This window comes from Oryctolagus cuniculus, chromosome 8 (assembly GCF_051225735.1).
Source record: "Oryctolagus cuniculus isolate XC-2025 breed Fujian yellow rabbit chromosome 8, ASM5122573v1, whole genome shotgun sequence".
NCBI classification, from domain to species: domain Eukaryota; kingdom Metazoa; phylum Chordata; class Mammalia; order Lagomorpha; family Leporidae; genus Oryctolagus; species Oryctolagus cuniculus.
Genome location: NC_142874.1, coordinates 85869758 through 85886852, shown reverse-complemented (window position 1 = coordinate 85886852; position 17095 = coordinate 85869758). Strand labels below are relative to the sequence as shown.

The 17095-nt window shown below is 39.0% G+C and overlaps 1 protein-coding gene across 1 annotated transcript in view; it reads right to left on the bottom strand.

The window, feature by feature from the left end:
• Nucleotides 1–2352: 2352 nt before the first annotated feature.
• COL25A1 (collagen type XXV alpha 1 chain) overlaps nt 2353–17095 on the bottom strand; it is a 530955-nt gene continuing 516212 nt past the window's right edge. The window contains exons 34-36 of the mRNA XM_017347366.4: nt 14968–15054; nt 12593–12631; nt 2353–7427 (exon numbers count right to left, since the gene is read on the bottom strand). Coding sequence (XP_017202855.2) covers nt 7425–7427; nt 12593–12631; nt 14968–15054 — 129 coding nt within the window. The 3' untranslated portion in view covers nt 2353–7424. The remainder of the gene's footprint in view (nt 7428–12592; nt 12632–14967; nt 15055–17095) is intronic.

The window sequence follows — 17095 nt, the reverse complement described above, 5'->3', positions numbered from 1 at the left end:
AGAGGGAGGGAGATTGATTGATTAATCTTTCATCTATTAGTTCACTCCTGAAATGGCTGTAATAGCCAGGACGGGCTAGACTGAAACCAGGAGCCAAGAGCTTCGTCTGAGTCTTCCACACGGGTGGCATGGGTACAAGTACTTGGGCCATCCTCTGCTATTCTTCCTAGGCCATTAACAGGGAGCTGTATTGGACATGGAGTAGCCATATACCTATAAGGATTGCCAGCATTGCAGGTGGTAGCTTAACCCACTGAGCCACAATGCTGCCACACTCCCCCACCCCACCTGCCCTTGCTGCTGGGGGATTTTAAGCAAATGAATAGCACGACTAAATTTCCCTTTAAACTGTTTTTACTGACATTGGTTTTGGCACATGCACTTGGCTTACATAGAGAAACACTATCAAAATCTGTTGCATTTATTTCAGAGGTGCCCTAAAAGGGCACCGTTTGTAAGAAACCTCACATGAAAACATACTTTGGATTGACTTCCATTCAAGGAGCTGATGAGTTTTCACCTTGTGCTTGATATAAACATGATATTTATTTTCCTCTTTTTCTTCTTACTTTAGAAGTTATGTATTTTGGGGCCGGAGATGTGGCGCAGGTTAATCCTCCGCCTGAGGCATGGCATCCCATATGGGCGCCGGTTCTAGTCCTGGCTGCTTCTCTTCCAATCTAGCTCTCTGCTGTGGCTTGGGAAAGCAGTAGAAGATGGCCCAGTTCCTTGCGCCCCTGCACCCACATGGAAGACTGGGAGGAGGCACCTGGCTCCTGGCTTCGGATCGGCACAGCTCTGGACGTTGTGGCCATTTGGGGAGTGAACCAATGGACAGAAGACCTTTCTGTTTTTCTCTCTCACTGTCTCTAACTCTACCTCTCAAATAAATAAAATCTTAAAAAAAAGTTATGTATTTTAATTCTTTCATAATAGTTCTTTTAATCTCAAATTGTACATGAGATGAAATGGGAGGCTGAATTCATAAACAGTTATGAGAGCAGGTGGGTATTAGCTTCAGGTAGGCCAATTGAAAGGTGTGTCTAGGGGGCTGGTGCTGTGGTGTAGTGGGTAAGGCTGCCACCTATAGCACTGGCATCCCATATGGTTGTTAATTCAAGTCCTGAATATTCCACTTCCGATCCAGTTCTCTGCTGTGGCCTGGGAAAGCAGAAGATGGCCCCAGACCTTGGGCCCCTGCACCATCGTGGGAGACCTTGAAGAAGCTCCTGGCTCCTGGCTTTGGACAGGTGCAGCTCTGACCATTGCAGCCATTTGCGTAGTGGACCAGCAGATGAAGACCTCTCCCTCTGCCTCTCCTTCTAACTCTGACTTACAAATAAATAAATAAATAAAAAAAGGTTTGTCTAAATGTCCAAAAGAAATGAGAGTCTGAACTGAGCCAGTGGTGATGACAATGGAAAGAAGGCATGGATCTGATAGGAGGTGGAACTGAGGGGATGTGTTAATGGGTTAGATGCGATACGCATGAGTGCACAGGTAGACCATGAGAAGTGGGTGGCGTCAAAAATGTTTCTGAGGTTTCCTTCTTGTTTGCCTGGATGGTAGCTGGGGAAAGTGGTACCATTTTCTATGATCTGGAGACTGGAAGGAAAGCAGGGGGAAACTGCAGGTGGGAGCACTGTGGGACGTCCAGGAAGACCTGCCTACTGCAGTTGGTCTGAGTCAGAGAAGTCTTCATGGAGACAGAAGCATGGTCTTCGGGGGAGCAAGTGAGTTATTCTGGAGAGTCAGTAAGTGTGGCAGAGATAGACAAAGGCTGTAGGGAGATGTTGGTCAGAACCCCGAGCCTCATCATTTAATGATCAGGTAGAGGAAAAGCTGGCAGAAGGAAAGGCAGGATAAAACCAGGGAGCAAGGGACATGGGAACTAGAGTGCGGTGGGGAGGGTGGCAGTGGTCGACTGCATCTAATGCTGTTGGTAATATTAGGAAGGCTGAGCCCTGAAAAGTGCTCTTTTGTTCATGACTTACACATAATTGATGACTTAGTGGAGGCATTTAGTCATTGATCATCCATTAAGTTCTTCGGGATAAGTATATTTACATTCCAATCACACAACGATGACTAACTTGATGGGGAGAGGGCGAGTGTTAACCGAGTATAAGGCAATTTAAAGATGGGGGAATTCTGGAGGAAAAGGCGTTTGGAGGAGAAGCTCCGTCTGGGAGCATGACCACTTCCCAGATGGAAGGTGCTTGGTTTGGAAAATCGCCACAGCAAGGGATGTGCACCAAATTGAATTGTGGCATTACAATACTGTAAAAGGATAAAATAAGATTCTTCATGGATTGTGTCTAAATCAAAGAACACAGGCCCAGACTTTCATGAACATCAATAAAGCTTTATAACAACTTAATCCATTATTGTTTGGATTAATGTTGTAATAATTACACACTTTTTACATTATGAAAATAAGTCATAAATAGTGTAAAAATAATCCTGAAGATCAGCGTCTCACAAACTAGGAACCCTGAAAACAAGTTTAAAAAGCAAATAAAAATAAACTAGAAACTGAACACAATGCAATTATCTCCAAATTGCAAATCAAAAGCCTAATATGTCTTTTGATCTAGTAATGTCAGCTGGAGAAATTACAATGAAATTGAAATAAGAAATCAAACAGAGAGAATTCAATCTTTCAATTATTTACACTACCGAAATAAACAGGTTTGTGATATATTTACAGTGATAAGACAAAACACATTCTCAAAATAATCAATTACATGAGACTGACCCATGAAACATTAAAAAAAATATGCAGTGTCATGCTTGCCAAAAGATTTGTTTTTTGCATTTTCCTCTTGTATTTTTATGTTGGTTTTTGGCAATATAAAAATAGCTGCACATAGACATGAACTTTAAAATGTAAAAAATACAAATAAAAATATATTTCTAAAGAAAAATCAAATACATCTTTTAAAAAATGTTAAGTTGAATGAAACATTTACAACAGTATAAAGAATATTCACATAAATGTCAACAATATGTAAGACATTCTTCTGTGAATCAAATTCATTAATATTTCTGAGATATGTGAGGCTATCACCTGCATTTTGAGAAATGTTAGTACTTTTTTTTGTTGCTAACAAATCAAGAAAAATAGGTTAGGTTGAAAAAGTCTTCCTATTCCCAAAAGGATAGTTCTGTTAATAAGCAGCATAGAAAAGTTTTATGCATTTTTGTTTTTAAAATGAAAAAATGCCATTAAAATACTAGGTTTTTTGATTAGCAAAAACAAAATGCACTAAAAATTTAAGTTAGGGAAATGCATGTGTTCTGGTATATATCAAATCTAGCCAGTATGCAGCTATTTGAAGAAAAATGGGAAGAAGTAGGGACTAGGTTCTTGTATTCCAAAACAACTCAGCACAATCATAATTGGTCAAGCATGTTATTTCCACTAGGATGTATGATTTTAACAGCCATAACCAAAGTGATCGTTCTTAATATTTTAGAAATATAACATAAGATTCTTATGGAGTTCCTAGAGATAGCAGGGATTCTATTTGTAGAAATTAGAAAGTTTTATTTTTTGGTAGTATTAAATATTAACATTTGATCATCAAGAAATAAAGAAAAACAAGGTTTCAGATATCAGTATCTGTATGTTACTTAGGATTACTTATTAGAAAGTGTTAAAACCATCACATAAGTATAACCCAATTCTGGGTAGGTAAGAAAATGTCTAGTGCAGAAAAGAAAAAAAAGAATAAAAAGTGTTGTTAACTGTTTATGCTGCAAGAGTACTACTAAAACATTTGCATATTATGCACATTTCCTAAGTGATAAAAATCGGATACCAAAGGAACCTTCCCAATGATACAGACATGCTGAATTGACCATTTTTCAAACTAGCAGGTATATATACATACTGTAGACAAAGGGCATGTAGTATAAGCTACTTGATGTATATGTTCTTGTTTCCCTCTAGAACATCATATGTGTGGACTGAGTGTTAAAAAATAAGACCTGTATTCTAGTCTTGTCTGAAATGCAAGATATTGCAATGCTTACTATAAAAGCATATGATAAAGAAAAATTCTCCAAAACTGCTTTGGATAATGAAAACTGGAAAAAAAGTTTTGGGCATGTTTATACACCACATATTCTATATGTGATATATGATATATGCAGACTTTTTTTAAACATTAGTTTTGTCATATGGAATCAAATTATATACGCTAGAAGATGAGTGAATGAAAAGGATGAATGAAAGTTGATAAAGGCATATAATGTATGAAGTGAACATAAGATCAAGAGTCCACAATCTGAATAAACACACATCAATTCACAGGTGTACTTTTTACATTAAGAAAGGCTGGTCATTGAACCATAATTATAGCAAATTCATGAACTTTAAAAATAAAGTCACACACTAAGAGTTTAGGAATGCTATTAAATAGAAAAATGAAATTATCCATAGTAGAGTTGCATTGTCCATAGAGAAAAAAGAGAAGAAACACATTAGCACCAACCCATATGAATGAAAAATAATTTTAAAGCTAAAACACATTCCAATTTGTCATCTTTTAAAGATATTTTATCAGAAATAGAACCTGACCTGGAATTTCAATGTCTTTCATGTATTTTGTTTCTCAATCCTCTATCCAATAATACAAAAGAAAGAAATCTTTGAGAAAAAAAGTCAACAAACATAATTCATTAGTTCATTTGAAAATTATTTGAGTACTTTCTATACTGATGACCAAATGAATGCTTGAAAATATTTTAGTAACCAAGAGTTTAAGATCATCTCTGGTGGTTAAGATCTAGCAATTCCATTGAAGAAATAGAAACACTATCATCCCTTTGTTATTCTCAAGAAAACACACGTAATGGAAGTTTACAACTTCCTTTAATCGTGGAATAAGTCAATATTCTCAAATCAGTCTTAGAGCAAAACTTGGTATTCACACAGGACAAAGGGCTATGTTAAAAAAAAACATCTTTTTTAAGATGTGATGTCTTTCTCTTTGAGCTTCAGGTATTCTCTTTGGAAGCTGTGCAAGTTTTAGTGACTCATCTCGCTACCTCTCTACTAGAGGAATAGAAAGTTAGGAAGAAATATAGCCACCAGACTTTTTCCAAGACATGATAGTTTGTTTTCCCAAAGAGAATGTGGTGCCACTCAGTTAATTTTTCAAAACTATTTAAGACAAATAGTTTCAGACATTGAGCAATACCTTATCCTAACCATGACAAACAAGACATTGTTAGAAAATGCTCTCCATTATTTCAAAAATGCTATATTGGCATAGGGGTGTGGAATGTTACTAGAAATGTGACCAATTAAACTGATCTAATAGTTTAAATGTTTCTAATTTGGAAAACCTGCTGTTAAAAAAGATGATGCCATTGGTTACAGACTATGGCAGAGACCACAAGGAACCCTTGTCATATGGTCCTTTCTTAACTATTATTACCATAAGCCTATCACATCCTAACTTCCCCTCTGGTGCTTAAAATCTGTGCATGAAACTAGAAATTTCATCACCAAATGACACTGAGTCAGGAGGGAAATCAAATTCCCTAATGGGCTGAAAGAGTGCCTGCTTGCTGCTAATGTTTCTGCTACTGCAACCCTTCAGCTTAGAACAAGCCATTTCTGAGCATGCTACCAACTCTACTGTGCAAAGAAATGCTCAATCTCATATGGTTAGGAAATTTTTGAGCCAGTAGATGAAAAAAATACTCTTTTTTGGCAACTATATTTCACAGCTTTTTGAGATCTCACATTTGGTCTTTTGATAGAGGATAAACATTCAGAAATGTAAAAAAAGAGAAAGAACTCTAAAAACAGATAAAACTTAGAATCATAAGAAATAGAAAAGAGTTAATGCTGTCAAATGTGACAAAATTTGACCTTAAATTAACTGATAATCTCTATATATGATACATTCATCATGTAAAAAAGTCAAAAAGTACTGAAAAAAAATGCTTAACCTTCATGCTTTACAATAATTATACTGGAAGTGGGTCTTATACAGTCTCTTCAATTATCCCAAACAAGAGTGAGGTCAGTAAAAAGTTCTACTGACTGCTGGTACCAACTTACTGTGATTTGAAGATTTTACTTCGAAATAAATTTGCTCAAAACAAGATTGAAAAAATGAAAACAACTATTTCCTAAATATTCCTGGGACCATAAAAGGAAAAAAGAAAAAAACATTAAGAGAATGGAAATTATCTTCCTTTTTTTAGAGCTTGGTAGAAAACGTCTGATATGGTTGGCTCTTAGACGGAAGCAGAGCTCTCGTATCGAGTCTGGTAGAGACGGTGCCGGTGAGCTCCCTCACATCTTCAGGAGAGGTTGTTTTGCTTGACCCCTCCTTGGGACGTGCTACTTCTTCCACAACCTGAGCTTCGACAGGATGTTCATACTGATTGCAGAACAGGTTTTTTTGCCATTCCAAGAATCTCCTATCCCAAAAGAAGTACTGTATGTCTAAGTCATTTTCCAAAAGCACCCATATTAACACTTGCTCAAATTCAGTGTATTTATAAAAAAAGTCTGTTATGGGTGTTGGTATTTGCAAACCTCTTTCCTACTTGGTCACATGAAGGACAGTGCAGGATGCTGAACTGGTCCTCTTCCCATGTCTTCACTGCCAAGGGCAGCCCAAGGAAAACTGGCCACAGCAACTGGCTCAACCCCTTGGTATTTCAACCTAGGTGGCCATGTGAGCCCACAATGCTGGAAGCTGTAGATCTGCAGTCATGACTGCAGCTCCCTCAAAATACAAGATCAGTCGTGTGTGTGCTCTCCATCAACTTATCTCTTTTTGGCAATAAGCCATGGTGTAACTCCCTTGAGATGACAAAAGGAATAAAAGCTTAGATATAGTCAAAGGGCTCATTAAGCAGCATGCTGGAATCTGAAGTTGCACAACAAGCAGGTTTGGCACACTGTCATGCTCTTTTAGTGTTTCAGTGGGTGACAGGAGCATGAACCAAATCTCATAGGGAAGGTGAATGGGAATGTGACAATACACGCTAACGTCAGCCAGTACAGTACATGTTCATAACTGAGTTCATATTTGGTCACAATTTCATGTAAACTATTTCATGGCACTTTTTGTCCATGCAATTAACAAGCTGAGAGTAGGAAAATAGCAAGAACAATCATTCTTTAACAATGAAATGTCCATTTAAATACATATCTTCACATAAGGTAAAGAGATACTGATCTATATATTTTGTAGGCTTCTCATTGATTTCACAAATTGTCCCATTTCAGGTGTAAGTGGAGACAAGATGGACATGTATACTACTGCGAGCAGGAAGAAGCAGCTCTATGTAAACATATCTCAGACTCGTAAAATCTGCAATTCAGGTTTCAACTATAAATATAAAAAGTGGACCATTATATGTACAACTTCATGCTTGGAAAGTTAGATTCATCACTGCAGAAAAACAGACAACAAAAAACAAATACATGGAATTAGTAGTCTTAGATAACAATTCCAAATTAACATTTAAGAAAGCTGGTAGAACCTTGAATAGAGTCTTGTTAATGAGCTAACTGATCATCTGATATGTGTTCTGTATCTTACTTTTCTAAATTCCAGGATGTCATGACAGTTTCCATCCCAGGTTAAACCCACATTGAGAATTTTGTGTTTGTCACAATAGCTGTTCTGGGAAAGCAGAAAAATTAGTATTTTGTCACATGTATGCCATTATTAAATTAAATTTTGAATCTGTAACTTATATAATCTCCTTCAAGCACTACGTGCCAACTGAGAAAAGGTTGAGGGTTCTGACCTCAGTGGTCATAATTCATTGACACCGACTCTAACGCTCTATGCTCCTTCATTCCTGGCTCTTTCCTTTCACCAGCCTGGCCCTACTCAAAATGTTGTGCAAGGTGGATCTATCTGGTTATCAGAGATCTCAGCTGTGTGACAGGTTCCCCTGTGACCTAAAGTGCCACAAATCCAGTTCCTTACTCTGAGCATCAGTCATTATAAAATCTTAGAGGACAGAGGATCAGGTTTTTTTTTTTTTTTTTTTTTTGGAGGTATAAGCTTACAAGAGCACATCTTGGAGGCATTGATGTTTATTCATAGAAAAATTAGTGAGAGGGAAGGGTGTCACAGCACGGTAGGTTAAGTTGCCACTTGGGCTCCCTACATCCCATATCAGAATGCCATTTGGAGTCCTGGTTACTCCACGTTTTCAATTCAGGTTCCAGGAAGGCAGTGGATGATGGCTCAAGTGCTTGGGTCTTTCCCACCCTTTTGAGAGACCCATATGGAAGCCTGGCTCCTAGTTTTGAGCTGGACTAGCCCTGGCTGTTGTGAATATTTCGGGAGAGCCAGTGGATGGAAGATCTCTGTCTCTCTGTGTCACTCTTTCAAATAATAAGCATATCCTTAAAAAATGTATAAAAAATCAGTGGATCAGTGGAAAAAATGTACAAAGAAGGAAAATGAAAGGTCTGTTTATCCATCCTCTGTAGAATGACTTATTCAAAGAGTTATCTTTCAAGTCCTAATTAACAATATTCTTTTTTTCCCCCTTCTTGCTAAGAACAGATTCTCTCCTAGGTGTGCTCAGGTTGGGTCCTTTCTGATGTTCAGATATGGCGTCTACCCAATTTTCATGCATGACAATGCCAAAAAATGTTCTTATAGAAACAATTTCCTTCTTCACAATCTCACTCTTCTCACATTTCAAATCTGAAGCAATTTTGGGTGCTATCATCATTTTTTTTTTAGATTTTATTTATTTATTTGAGAGGTAGAGCTACAGATAGTAAGAGGGAGAGACAGACAGAAAGGTCTTCCTTCCGTTGGTTCACTCCCCAAATGGCTGCAATGGCTGGGGCTATGCCAGTCTGAAGCCAGGAGCCAGGTGCTTCTTCCTGGTCCCCCAGCGGGTACATGGGCCCAAGCACTTGGGCCATCTTCTTCTGCTTTCCCAGGCCACAGTAGAGAGCTGGATTGGAAGAGGAGAAGCTGGGACTAGAACAGGTGCCCATATGGGATGCTGGCGCCGCAGGCAGAGGATTAACCTGTTGTGCCATGGTGCTGGCCCCTATCATCGATGTTTTATAAATAATCTATAGCTTTAAAGATTTTTATTTTTTTCTCAGATTTTAAATTTTCATTTAAAAAGTCTGTTACATGGGCCAGTGTTGTGGTACAGTGGGTTAAGCAGCCTCCTGCGATGTTGGCATCCTGTATGAGCACTGGTTTGAGATCCTGGCTGCTCGACTTCTGATCCAGCTCCCTGAGAATATTGCCTTGGAAAGAAGTGGAAGATGGTCCATGTGGAAGACCCAGATGGAATTCTTGGCTTTGGCTTGGCCCAGCCCCAGCTGTTCCTGTCATGTAGGAAGTGAATCAACATATGGGATCTCTCGCTCTGTCTTATCTGTCTTTCTGGCTCTGTGACTGCCTTTCGAATAAGTAAGTAAATCTTTTGAGAAGAAACCCCATTACTTTGCTTTAGGAAGATTCTGCTACAAACTCGTAAAACTAAAATCTACCTGGAAAACTAAAATCTAGTGAAAATTAATAAATTGAAGGTGTAATATTCTAGGACAAGGCTATGGGTATTTTTCCTACAAATGGCCTCTTATCTCTGGATGAGAATGGGTGGCAAGTTTATTAGCCTACACATATATTTAACAAAAATTTCTGCTATTCACTATTATAATTACACTGTGAATTGGCACATCATTACACTTCAGTTCAAATTTAGCAACTCTTCTTGTATTGGTAAATTTAGAAAACTGAACTACATCTGGAAATAAAAGAAATTTAAGTGAAGATCAAATAGTGTAATATGAAAAAAATATTGAGAGTAATATGATCTGGAGGTCTTGTTAATTACCCACAGTTATTTATATTGCTATCACAATCTGATTTTCAAAAATATTATTTATTTATTTATTTGACAGGGAGAGAGAGAGAGAGAGTAAGAGAGGGAGGGAGGGAGAGAGGAAGAAAGACACAGAGAGAGATCTTAACTCCCCAAATGGCCACAAAGGCTGGGGCTGGGCCAGGCATAACCAGGAGCCTAGAACTCCATGTGGTCTCCCACGTGGGTGGCAGGGGCCCAAGTACCTGGGCCATCCTCTGCTGCTTTCCCAGGCTCATTAGCAGGGAGCTGGTTGGGAAGTGGAGTAGCTGGAGATGCCTGCACTGCAGGTGACAGCTTAGCCCTCTGTACCAGGACAAGTACCACAACCTGAATTTTAAATTACAAAAGCGTTTGCCACAGTGTTCTAAAGCCTAATAAACATAGCAGTGTTTAAGAAGGCAGTCCACATAAAACAGGACTTATCAAAGGCAATCTATTGGTCTTATTTTAAAGTATTATTTAAAAAATTTGATTTGACCATTTTCGGCATAGCTCAGTTGACCACATAAAAAACTGGAGAACATTTCATTTTTCTGATTGTTGTGTGTTAAGGGGCTGGCATTTCAGACAGGTTGATCAGGATGATTTGCATGTGCGTGTGTTGGGGGTGTGGTAAATGCTATTGAAATTTTATCATTCTTCTTCTTTTTTTTTTTTTAATTTTTTGACAGGCAGAGTAGACAGTGAGAGAGAGACAGAGAGAAAGGTCTTCCTTTGCCGTTGGTTCACCTTCCAATGGCCGCCGTGGCCGGCGCGCTGCGGCCGGCGCACCATGCCGATCTGATCGCAGGAGCCAGGTACTCATACTGGTCTCCCATGGGGTGCAGGGCCCAAGCACCAGGGCCATCCTCCACTGCACTCCCTGGCCACAGCAGAGAGCTGGTCTGGAAGAGGGGCAACTGGGACAGAATCCGGCGCCCCGACCGGGACTAGAACCTGGTGTGCCGGCGCCGCTAGGCGGAGGATTAGCCTATTGAGCCACGGCGCCAGCCTCATTATTATTCTTTATAAAAGATGATGCAAGGTTCATGAGAATCTTAACCTTATATAGAACATAGCATCTATTCATTGGGGAAAAAAATGAGTATTTAGAAGGGAAATTTCTGCTTTTCTAATGTGATTCCTATTACTATTGTGTTTGACTACTTCATGAACCAAAAGGACAGTGAGTCCTTTGCCTGTTGCCATTATTATTTTGCCCATAAAAAAGAGGAGCCATTCATAAGCAGCCCAAAAAAATAATGAACCCCAAGCTCTAAGAGGTATCAGAGACTACATAAATTGAGCTGTTGCCCGAAAGTGTGCCGATGGCTGGACTGAAAAAAATCATTACACTAATGGGTTGCAGAGCAAAGGGTGGAGTGGAAGTGGTAATTCTAGCTCAGGATTGTCTTTAGAACGTCATGAGCTGGGGTTGTGATGGTGAGGATAGTTTTCTGTGATGATAGGTCCATCTTCCGGAGGCCCACTTGACCTTGGAGATGATTGAGCTAATTATCTGTCAGGCTGAAAGTGGAGCATAGGAAGCTCCTAAATAAATGATGTTGTTGAGAGGGAAGATTTTCCTTTCCCTGGCCAAGTAGGCAAACTGGTTCAGAAGGAAGGTCAGCTACACAGGAACTCCTCATCGACAGCGTTGCTGAGATGGAAGGCAACTAGCAGTCAAGCTTCGCCTCATCTTTCTGCAATCCTGCATACCTTTGTTACAGTTTTGCCAGTGAAGCGTGCCTGTCTGAAATTACTGAATAAACCGCGAGATGCTGGAGAAAATAACTTCCAAATGATCAAAGTGGCTTGAATATCTCCCTTTAGCTCATTTTGCAGAGAAGTTCCTGTCTTTTGGGAGCACGTGCAAGGCCTTTCCATTACTGCAGCCAGATTTGGTATTCCCTGAGGAGCACAGCAGGTACAGATCTCTTGCCTGCTTTAAGTGCCGCAGTGCCTTGCACGGACTCCCCTTGTTCCATTATGTTCTAGCTCTGTGCTCTTGGAAGTTCCTTCACATTTCTTCATTTCAGTTTTCTCATCTGTATCCCTGAGGCTAATAATACTTCACAGGGCTACTGTATGCATGAAATGAACGATATTCCCTAGGTGAAAGGACTAAACACAGTTGTATCCAGAGGCTCTATAAAGGATGTGTTCTCTTCCTTACTGAACATATACACAGCAACCACAGACATCCATGGAAGATGCTTATGTCAACTAATGTCAGAAAGGATGCCCATGTAAATTTAATCAGGCAAGTAAGTCAATATACCATTGAAGAAATTACACTTTATTTTCTGCTTTCACAGCTCTGCGACTGGTTTTGACAGGGTTCTACCATGCATTATCATATTTGTCTAAGTAATTGAGTGTGAATAGAAAAAGAATTGCAATTAAAAATAGCATTAAATGGGGGGGGGCAAAGAGTTTACTAGAGAGAAGCAAAACATTATTAAGATGCATTGCTCTTTTCCATTCCAAAGGATTCAACTGGGAAGATTCCAAATTATAATGATTGATGAGAAATGTTTTTATTCATCAGCTCAGAAAGAAATCATCCATAAATATATGGAAAAGATATGGAATCTTGCTTTTTCAGACCCAAAGAACTTTGCTGAATGTCAAATTCAAAAGTTCTGTTCTGAATGGAAAAGTGCAGGTCAGATGAAAGGGAGAGTGCTTCTTTCTAAAAATAATTCCAATAGCTTACCTTTTGCCAACAGCCAGGCATGGGTAATCCATCTGGCCCCTGTTGGAAAGAGAAGAGAAAGCTTCTCAGGCCCTACAAGAGTGAGCAAACTTCCTTGTACACATGCTCAGTAATTAAAAAATAGATTTCTGTTGGGCGGCTTTTGTCATAGACATCTTTCACTAATCAGCAAGTGCCGATGTATTATCCAGTGTTAGTTTAAAATGGGGCCAATTGCAATATTTTCCAGAGTACACTTTGTGAAAGTACATAAAGTATAGAAAAAGCTATGCCTAGTTTTGCAAAAGCAATTTATAAAAAGCAAAGTGATATACTCACAGCTATACTGTTAGATAACAAATCCATACTGTACCTCTTAATTTCATTAACACATCATTCACAATTATCTTTATTAAATAAATCAAAATAACTTCTCCTGATCACTATGGATTATGGGTGAATGCATGATAATGCTGAATAATCAGTGATGAACCATTTCTATCTGAAGTTCATAGCTCTTCACATACCAATGTTTTTCACTTTTTCTACATTGAAAGTAGACAGATTAGAACATAATTAATTGAATTAAAAGACAGGCAGCTTATCTATATTTTACAATAAACTGTTATCCATAGCATTCATCCATGTTTCTATTCATATTCTTTGGAGTTCAACTAACAAATTCTAGAGAAAATAATGTGTTCCTAAATGTTACAAAAATTTAACTGAGCATTCTTCAGATACAAATGATACAAATCAGGCAGGAAGAGTTGGTATATTATGAAGGCATGCTTGTATTTTCCCCCAATAAAGTGATTATAAAATACAATTTATCAACAATACAAGCAGACAAAATAAAACACTAGGTACTTCATATTAAGATTTTTTAACCATAATTATTGACTAACATTTTTTATAAATACATTCTCTTTAAAGATTTGAGAAATATAAATTTGTCTTTAAAGACCCATGCTGATAACTGAAGAATAATTTAAGAACATGCAGAAAAAGTACAACTATCAACACAACCACTACATTTTTTAAAATTTAAACCTAAGAAATGATGAGAGATTTCCTTCTTAAATGTAAAAAAATAATTTGAAATAGCTTTATAAAATATTTGGGAAAAACTCAGTAATGCCAGATTGGTACAAGGAGAAGGATCAACCAGAAGAATTTTAGATTTTAGTATAAGGAGGATTTTGAGTTCATGCTAATGGAGATAAGGGAGTTCTGTCTACTGAGGAAAGTGAGTTTCAAAAGGAGAGACCATTAAATTGAAACGGTTATGGGACAAAGAAGAGGGCTTGGGCTGCAGACTATTATCATCTTCAGAAGTGCAGAGGAGTTCGGTTTTCCCCCCTATGGTCTCTGGATAGCATTCCCTTGAACTAGTTAACTCTTGACCACAGAAGTAAATTCTGCAGGTCTGGCCCAATTTACAGCCTGATAGAAATTTAATGGAAGAGACAAAAATACCTCTCTTTATTTTAGAGAAAAAGAAAAAAAAAGTTAAACATACAACCAAAAGTTATGGCCTAGCAATGCCTTTGCATCCAATATTTTCATAGAATTTCAGCATAATATTTAAATGTTTATTGGCTATATTAATAGTCTAAAGAACACAGATGCGGCGGTCGTGTCAGTCATGAGGATCATGCCAGGGGATTAGTTTGCAGCATGGATAGAAGCTCGTGCCTGCTCTCTTCCCTGGAGGGAGGAGCCTGTTCATGCGCATGCATGCAGTGCGTGTATCGTGTGAAGCTTGCTGTGAAAGCACCACTTTACAATGGACGGAAATGAGTAGATCATAAGCAAAGGAACTGCATGCAGGGTGGTAGGAAAGAGAAATACTGTACCAATTGGCAAGGGGCATCCAGCCCATCCAGGCCAGGCTGGCCTGGCTCCCCTTTTTCCCCCTTAACGCCACGGAATCCCTGTTTGTAAAGATTAACTCATAACGTTACTAACACAAGAATTCATTTCAACACAAATTCTGCTAAAGAAAGAACTACAATAAAGGCTGGGAGAGGAGCAAGTCTGAAGGGAAATGTAGCATCTAATGAAGGTGGACCAATACAGTGGAGCTGGGCATGTCTGGAAACGGTGGTCTTTTCTTTTGAGGGACATGGAATGGCACCGGTTCCTCTTGAGATCCAATCTTCGGAATCCAGTGGCACAGTGACCCTTGTGGGTTAAGATACCAGGCTGAGCCAGTGGTCAGAGACAAGATGTGCAGTGGGTGGGGAAAACCCGAGACAGATGCTCTAGTACCTCAAAGTCCAAGTTAAATGACCCCAATATGAGACCCCAGTGTTATGGGCCCCTTCAGCCTGCTCCTCTCCCGTGGCCTCCCCTCACACAGGACTGGAGACGGTTCCATGAGTCAGACATACCAACGGGCAGGGTGCATCTAATCCAGGAGCACCCTGTTCTCCTTTCTCCCCTTTAGGCCCCTTTTTGCCTTTCTTTCCCTTTTCCCCCTGTGGATACAAGGGTTTAAATGAAAGACAGGTTTTATTTGGGGGTTGGGGGTGGACATAAACGTGATTCAAAAGGTGGTTTAGCTAAGGAAAGTCTGGGAGGGCATTTACCACTGTTTCATGGTTTAGGTAAGGCATGATACCATAGCAAATGACAGATCCTTTCAGAGTGACAGTGGACTGCAGGCAGAGGTGTATGGGATTCTATTTAAGATACTCAGCAAGATGAAAGAAAGTGACCCAAAAGGATAATATATCAGAAAGGCAGGCTGGTGCTGACTTGGACCACACTGTCACAGTCACTGCGGATCAAGGGCTTGTGTGACGGATCTGGTGAGGGCGACAGGCACCAATTGTACTGAACCCACTCCGTGGCAGGTGGAGCTCAGGCAAACAATGCATGCCTCACCCAATTTTTAATTCCTGTCAACTTGCTGTGTTTTTTTTTTTTTTAAACTAATCCTGTAACAGATCAAAGCTACCTTGAACCAGAGGACAAGCACAGATATTCACAGCTTCTACACCTTTGAGACAGAGCCAACTTATTTCATGTAAGTTCTCCTTACAAAATATTCAATGTATTTTAGGCATGCTTCTGTTTCTTTTAACATTCTTTTCTGCAAAAATAAAAGCAAATACTCTCCTTATTAATCCAGGTAAACAAATGTTCAAAGTGCTAATACTTTGCAGCAATGCCAATTGGAGAAATGCTTATTTATAAACCTCAGGATCTTCTTTAATTCACTTCTCTTATTGATCTCATGCCAGGTGTTTACAGTGGTAAATGAGTTTCCAGCTTACAATGTAATAAAAACCAAAAATGAAAAAAAAATCTGTTCAACGAGGGGAAACAGTTTGGACTCAGTGAAAATGAAGTAGGCAGGATGATTACATAGTGGAATGTAGCCATGGACATTAGTATTTAGGAATCAAGGTAAAGGCTGTGGGAAATCTGCATGGATCACAGGGATGGAGGAATTTAGGAAAGGAGGCAAAAGGAGGAGAAGGAAGGAATGCACCTCAGCTGTTTCACATTAGCAGAAGTACCTCTACAAATTTAGAGACAGGGAGATGGTGCTGTGCAAAATATGGAATACAACATAGTACAAATTTAAATTAGTGTTCATTCTGAAATAGGATGGCAGTTATAATAACACTGAACACCTGCTGAAGCCAAACAACATGAATAGTCAAAGGTGAAAAGACATATACATAACAGCAATATATGAGACACATTCACAATTAATAGTTCACTCTAACAGCATGAGTAAAAGCTCCTTGTTTATCTCCTGTGCGCCAAAAAGATTGCACCACAAGGTGCAGAATCAAACAATTGGCCTTCCTGAATACTGGGGAAGTAGAGAAAGTCTGTGTGACTTAATTGATCCTGATCAAGATAAAGACACAAGAATCCAGGATGAAATGAAAGCAGGCATGACAGGAAGTGAGACAGGAGGAAAATTTGGGTATAAGTTGTTCATGTAAGCAACATGAATCAATATCCTTCCTAGCAAAATAACTTCAATATCATGACATAAAACGGATGTAATCTTGTTTGAGTGAGCTTTTCCCTCCCGGAAGGCAATGGACTCTTTTTCATGTAGGTGTGACTGAGACCATGTGTGTTGGGTATTAATTTAGAATTCAATTCATTTATTATTTGAGATGTAAATCAGCTCAGATTAACCAGTCCCTAGAAAAGAGTCATTTTATGACTACGGACATCATTGTTCACTAGTATTTATAGTGAACCTCAAGTTTGAAAGAGAAGAGATACCACTGTACAAATAAGAAGGTACCAATGTTATTATTCACCAGCATTATTTTATAATATGAAGTGATCACCCATGCAATAGAAAACCATCCGTCACTGGGGATCTGAGCACATGAGGGCTCTTGCTGATTTTTATTTCTCATGTCCAAGAATGATACATATATAATTTTCACATTTAGAATCCAACTTTCCTGGGACTGGTGCTGTGGCGCAGTGGGTTAATGCCCTGGCCCAAAGCACCAGCATCCCATATGGGCACCAGTTCGA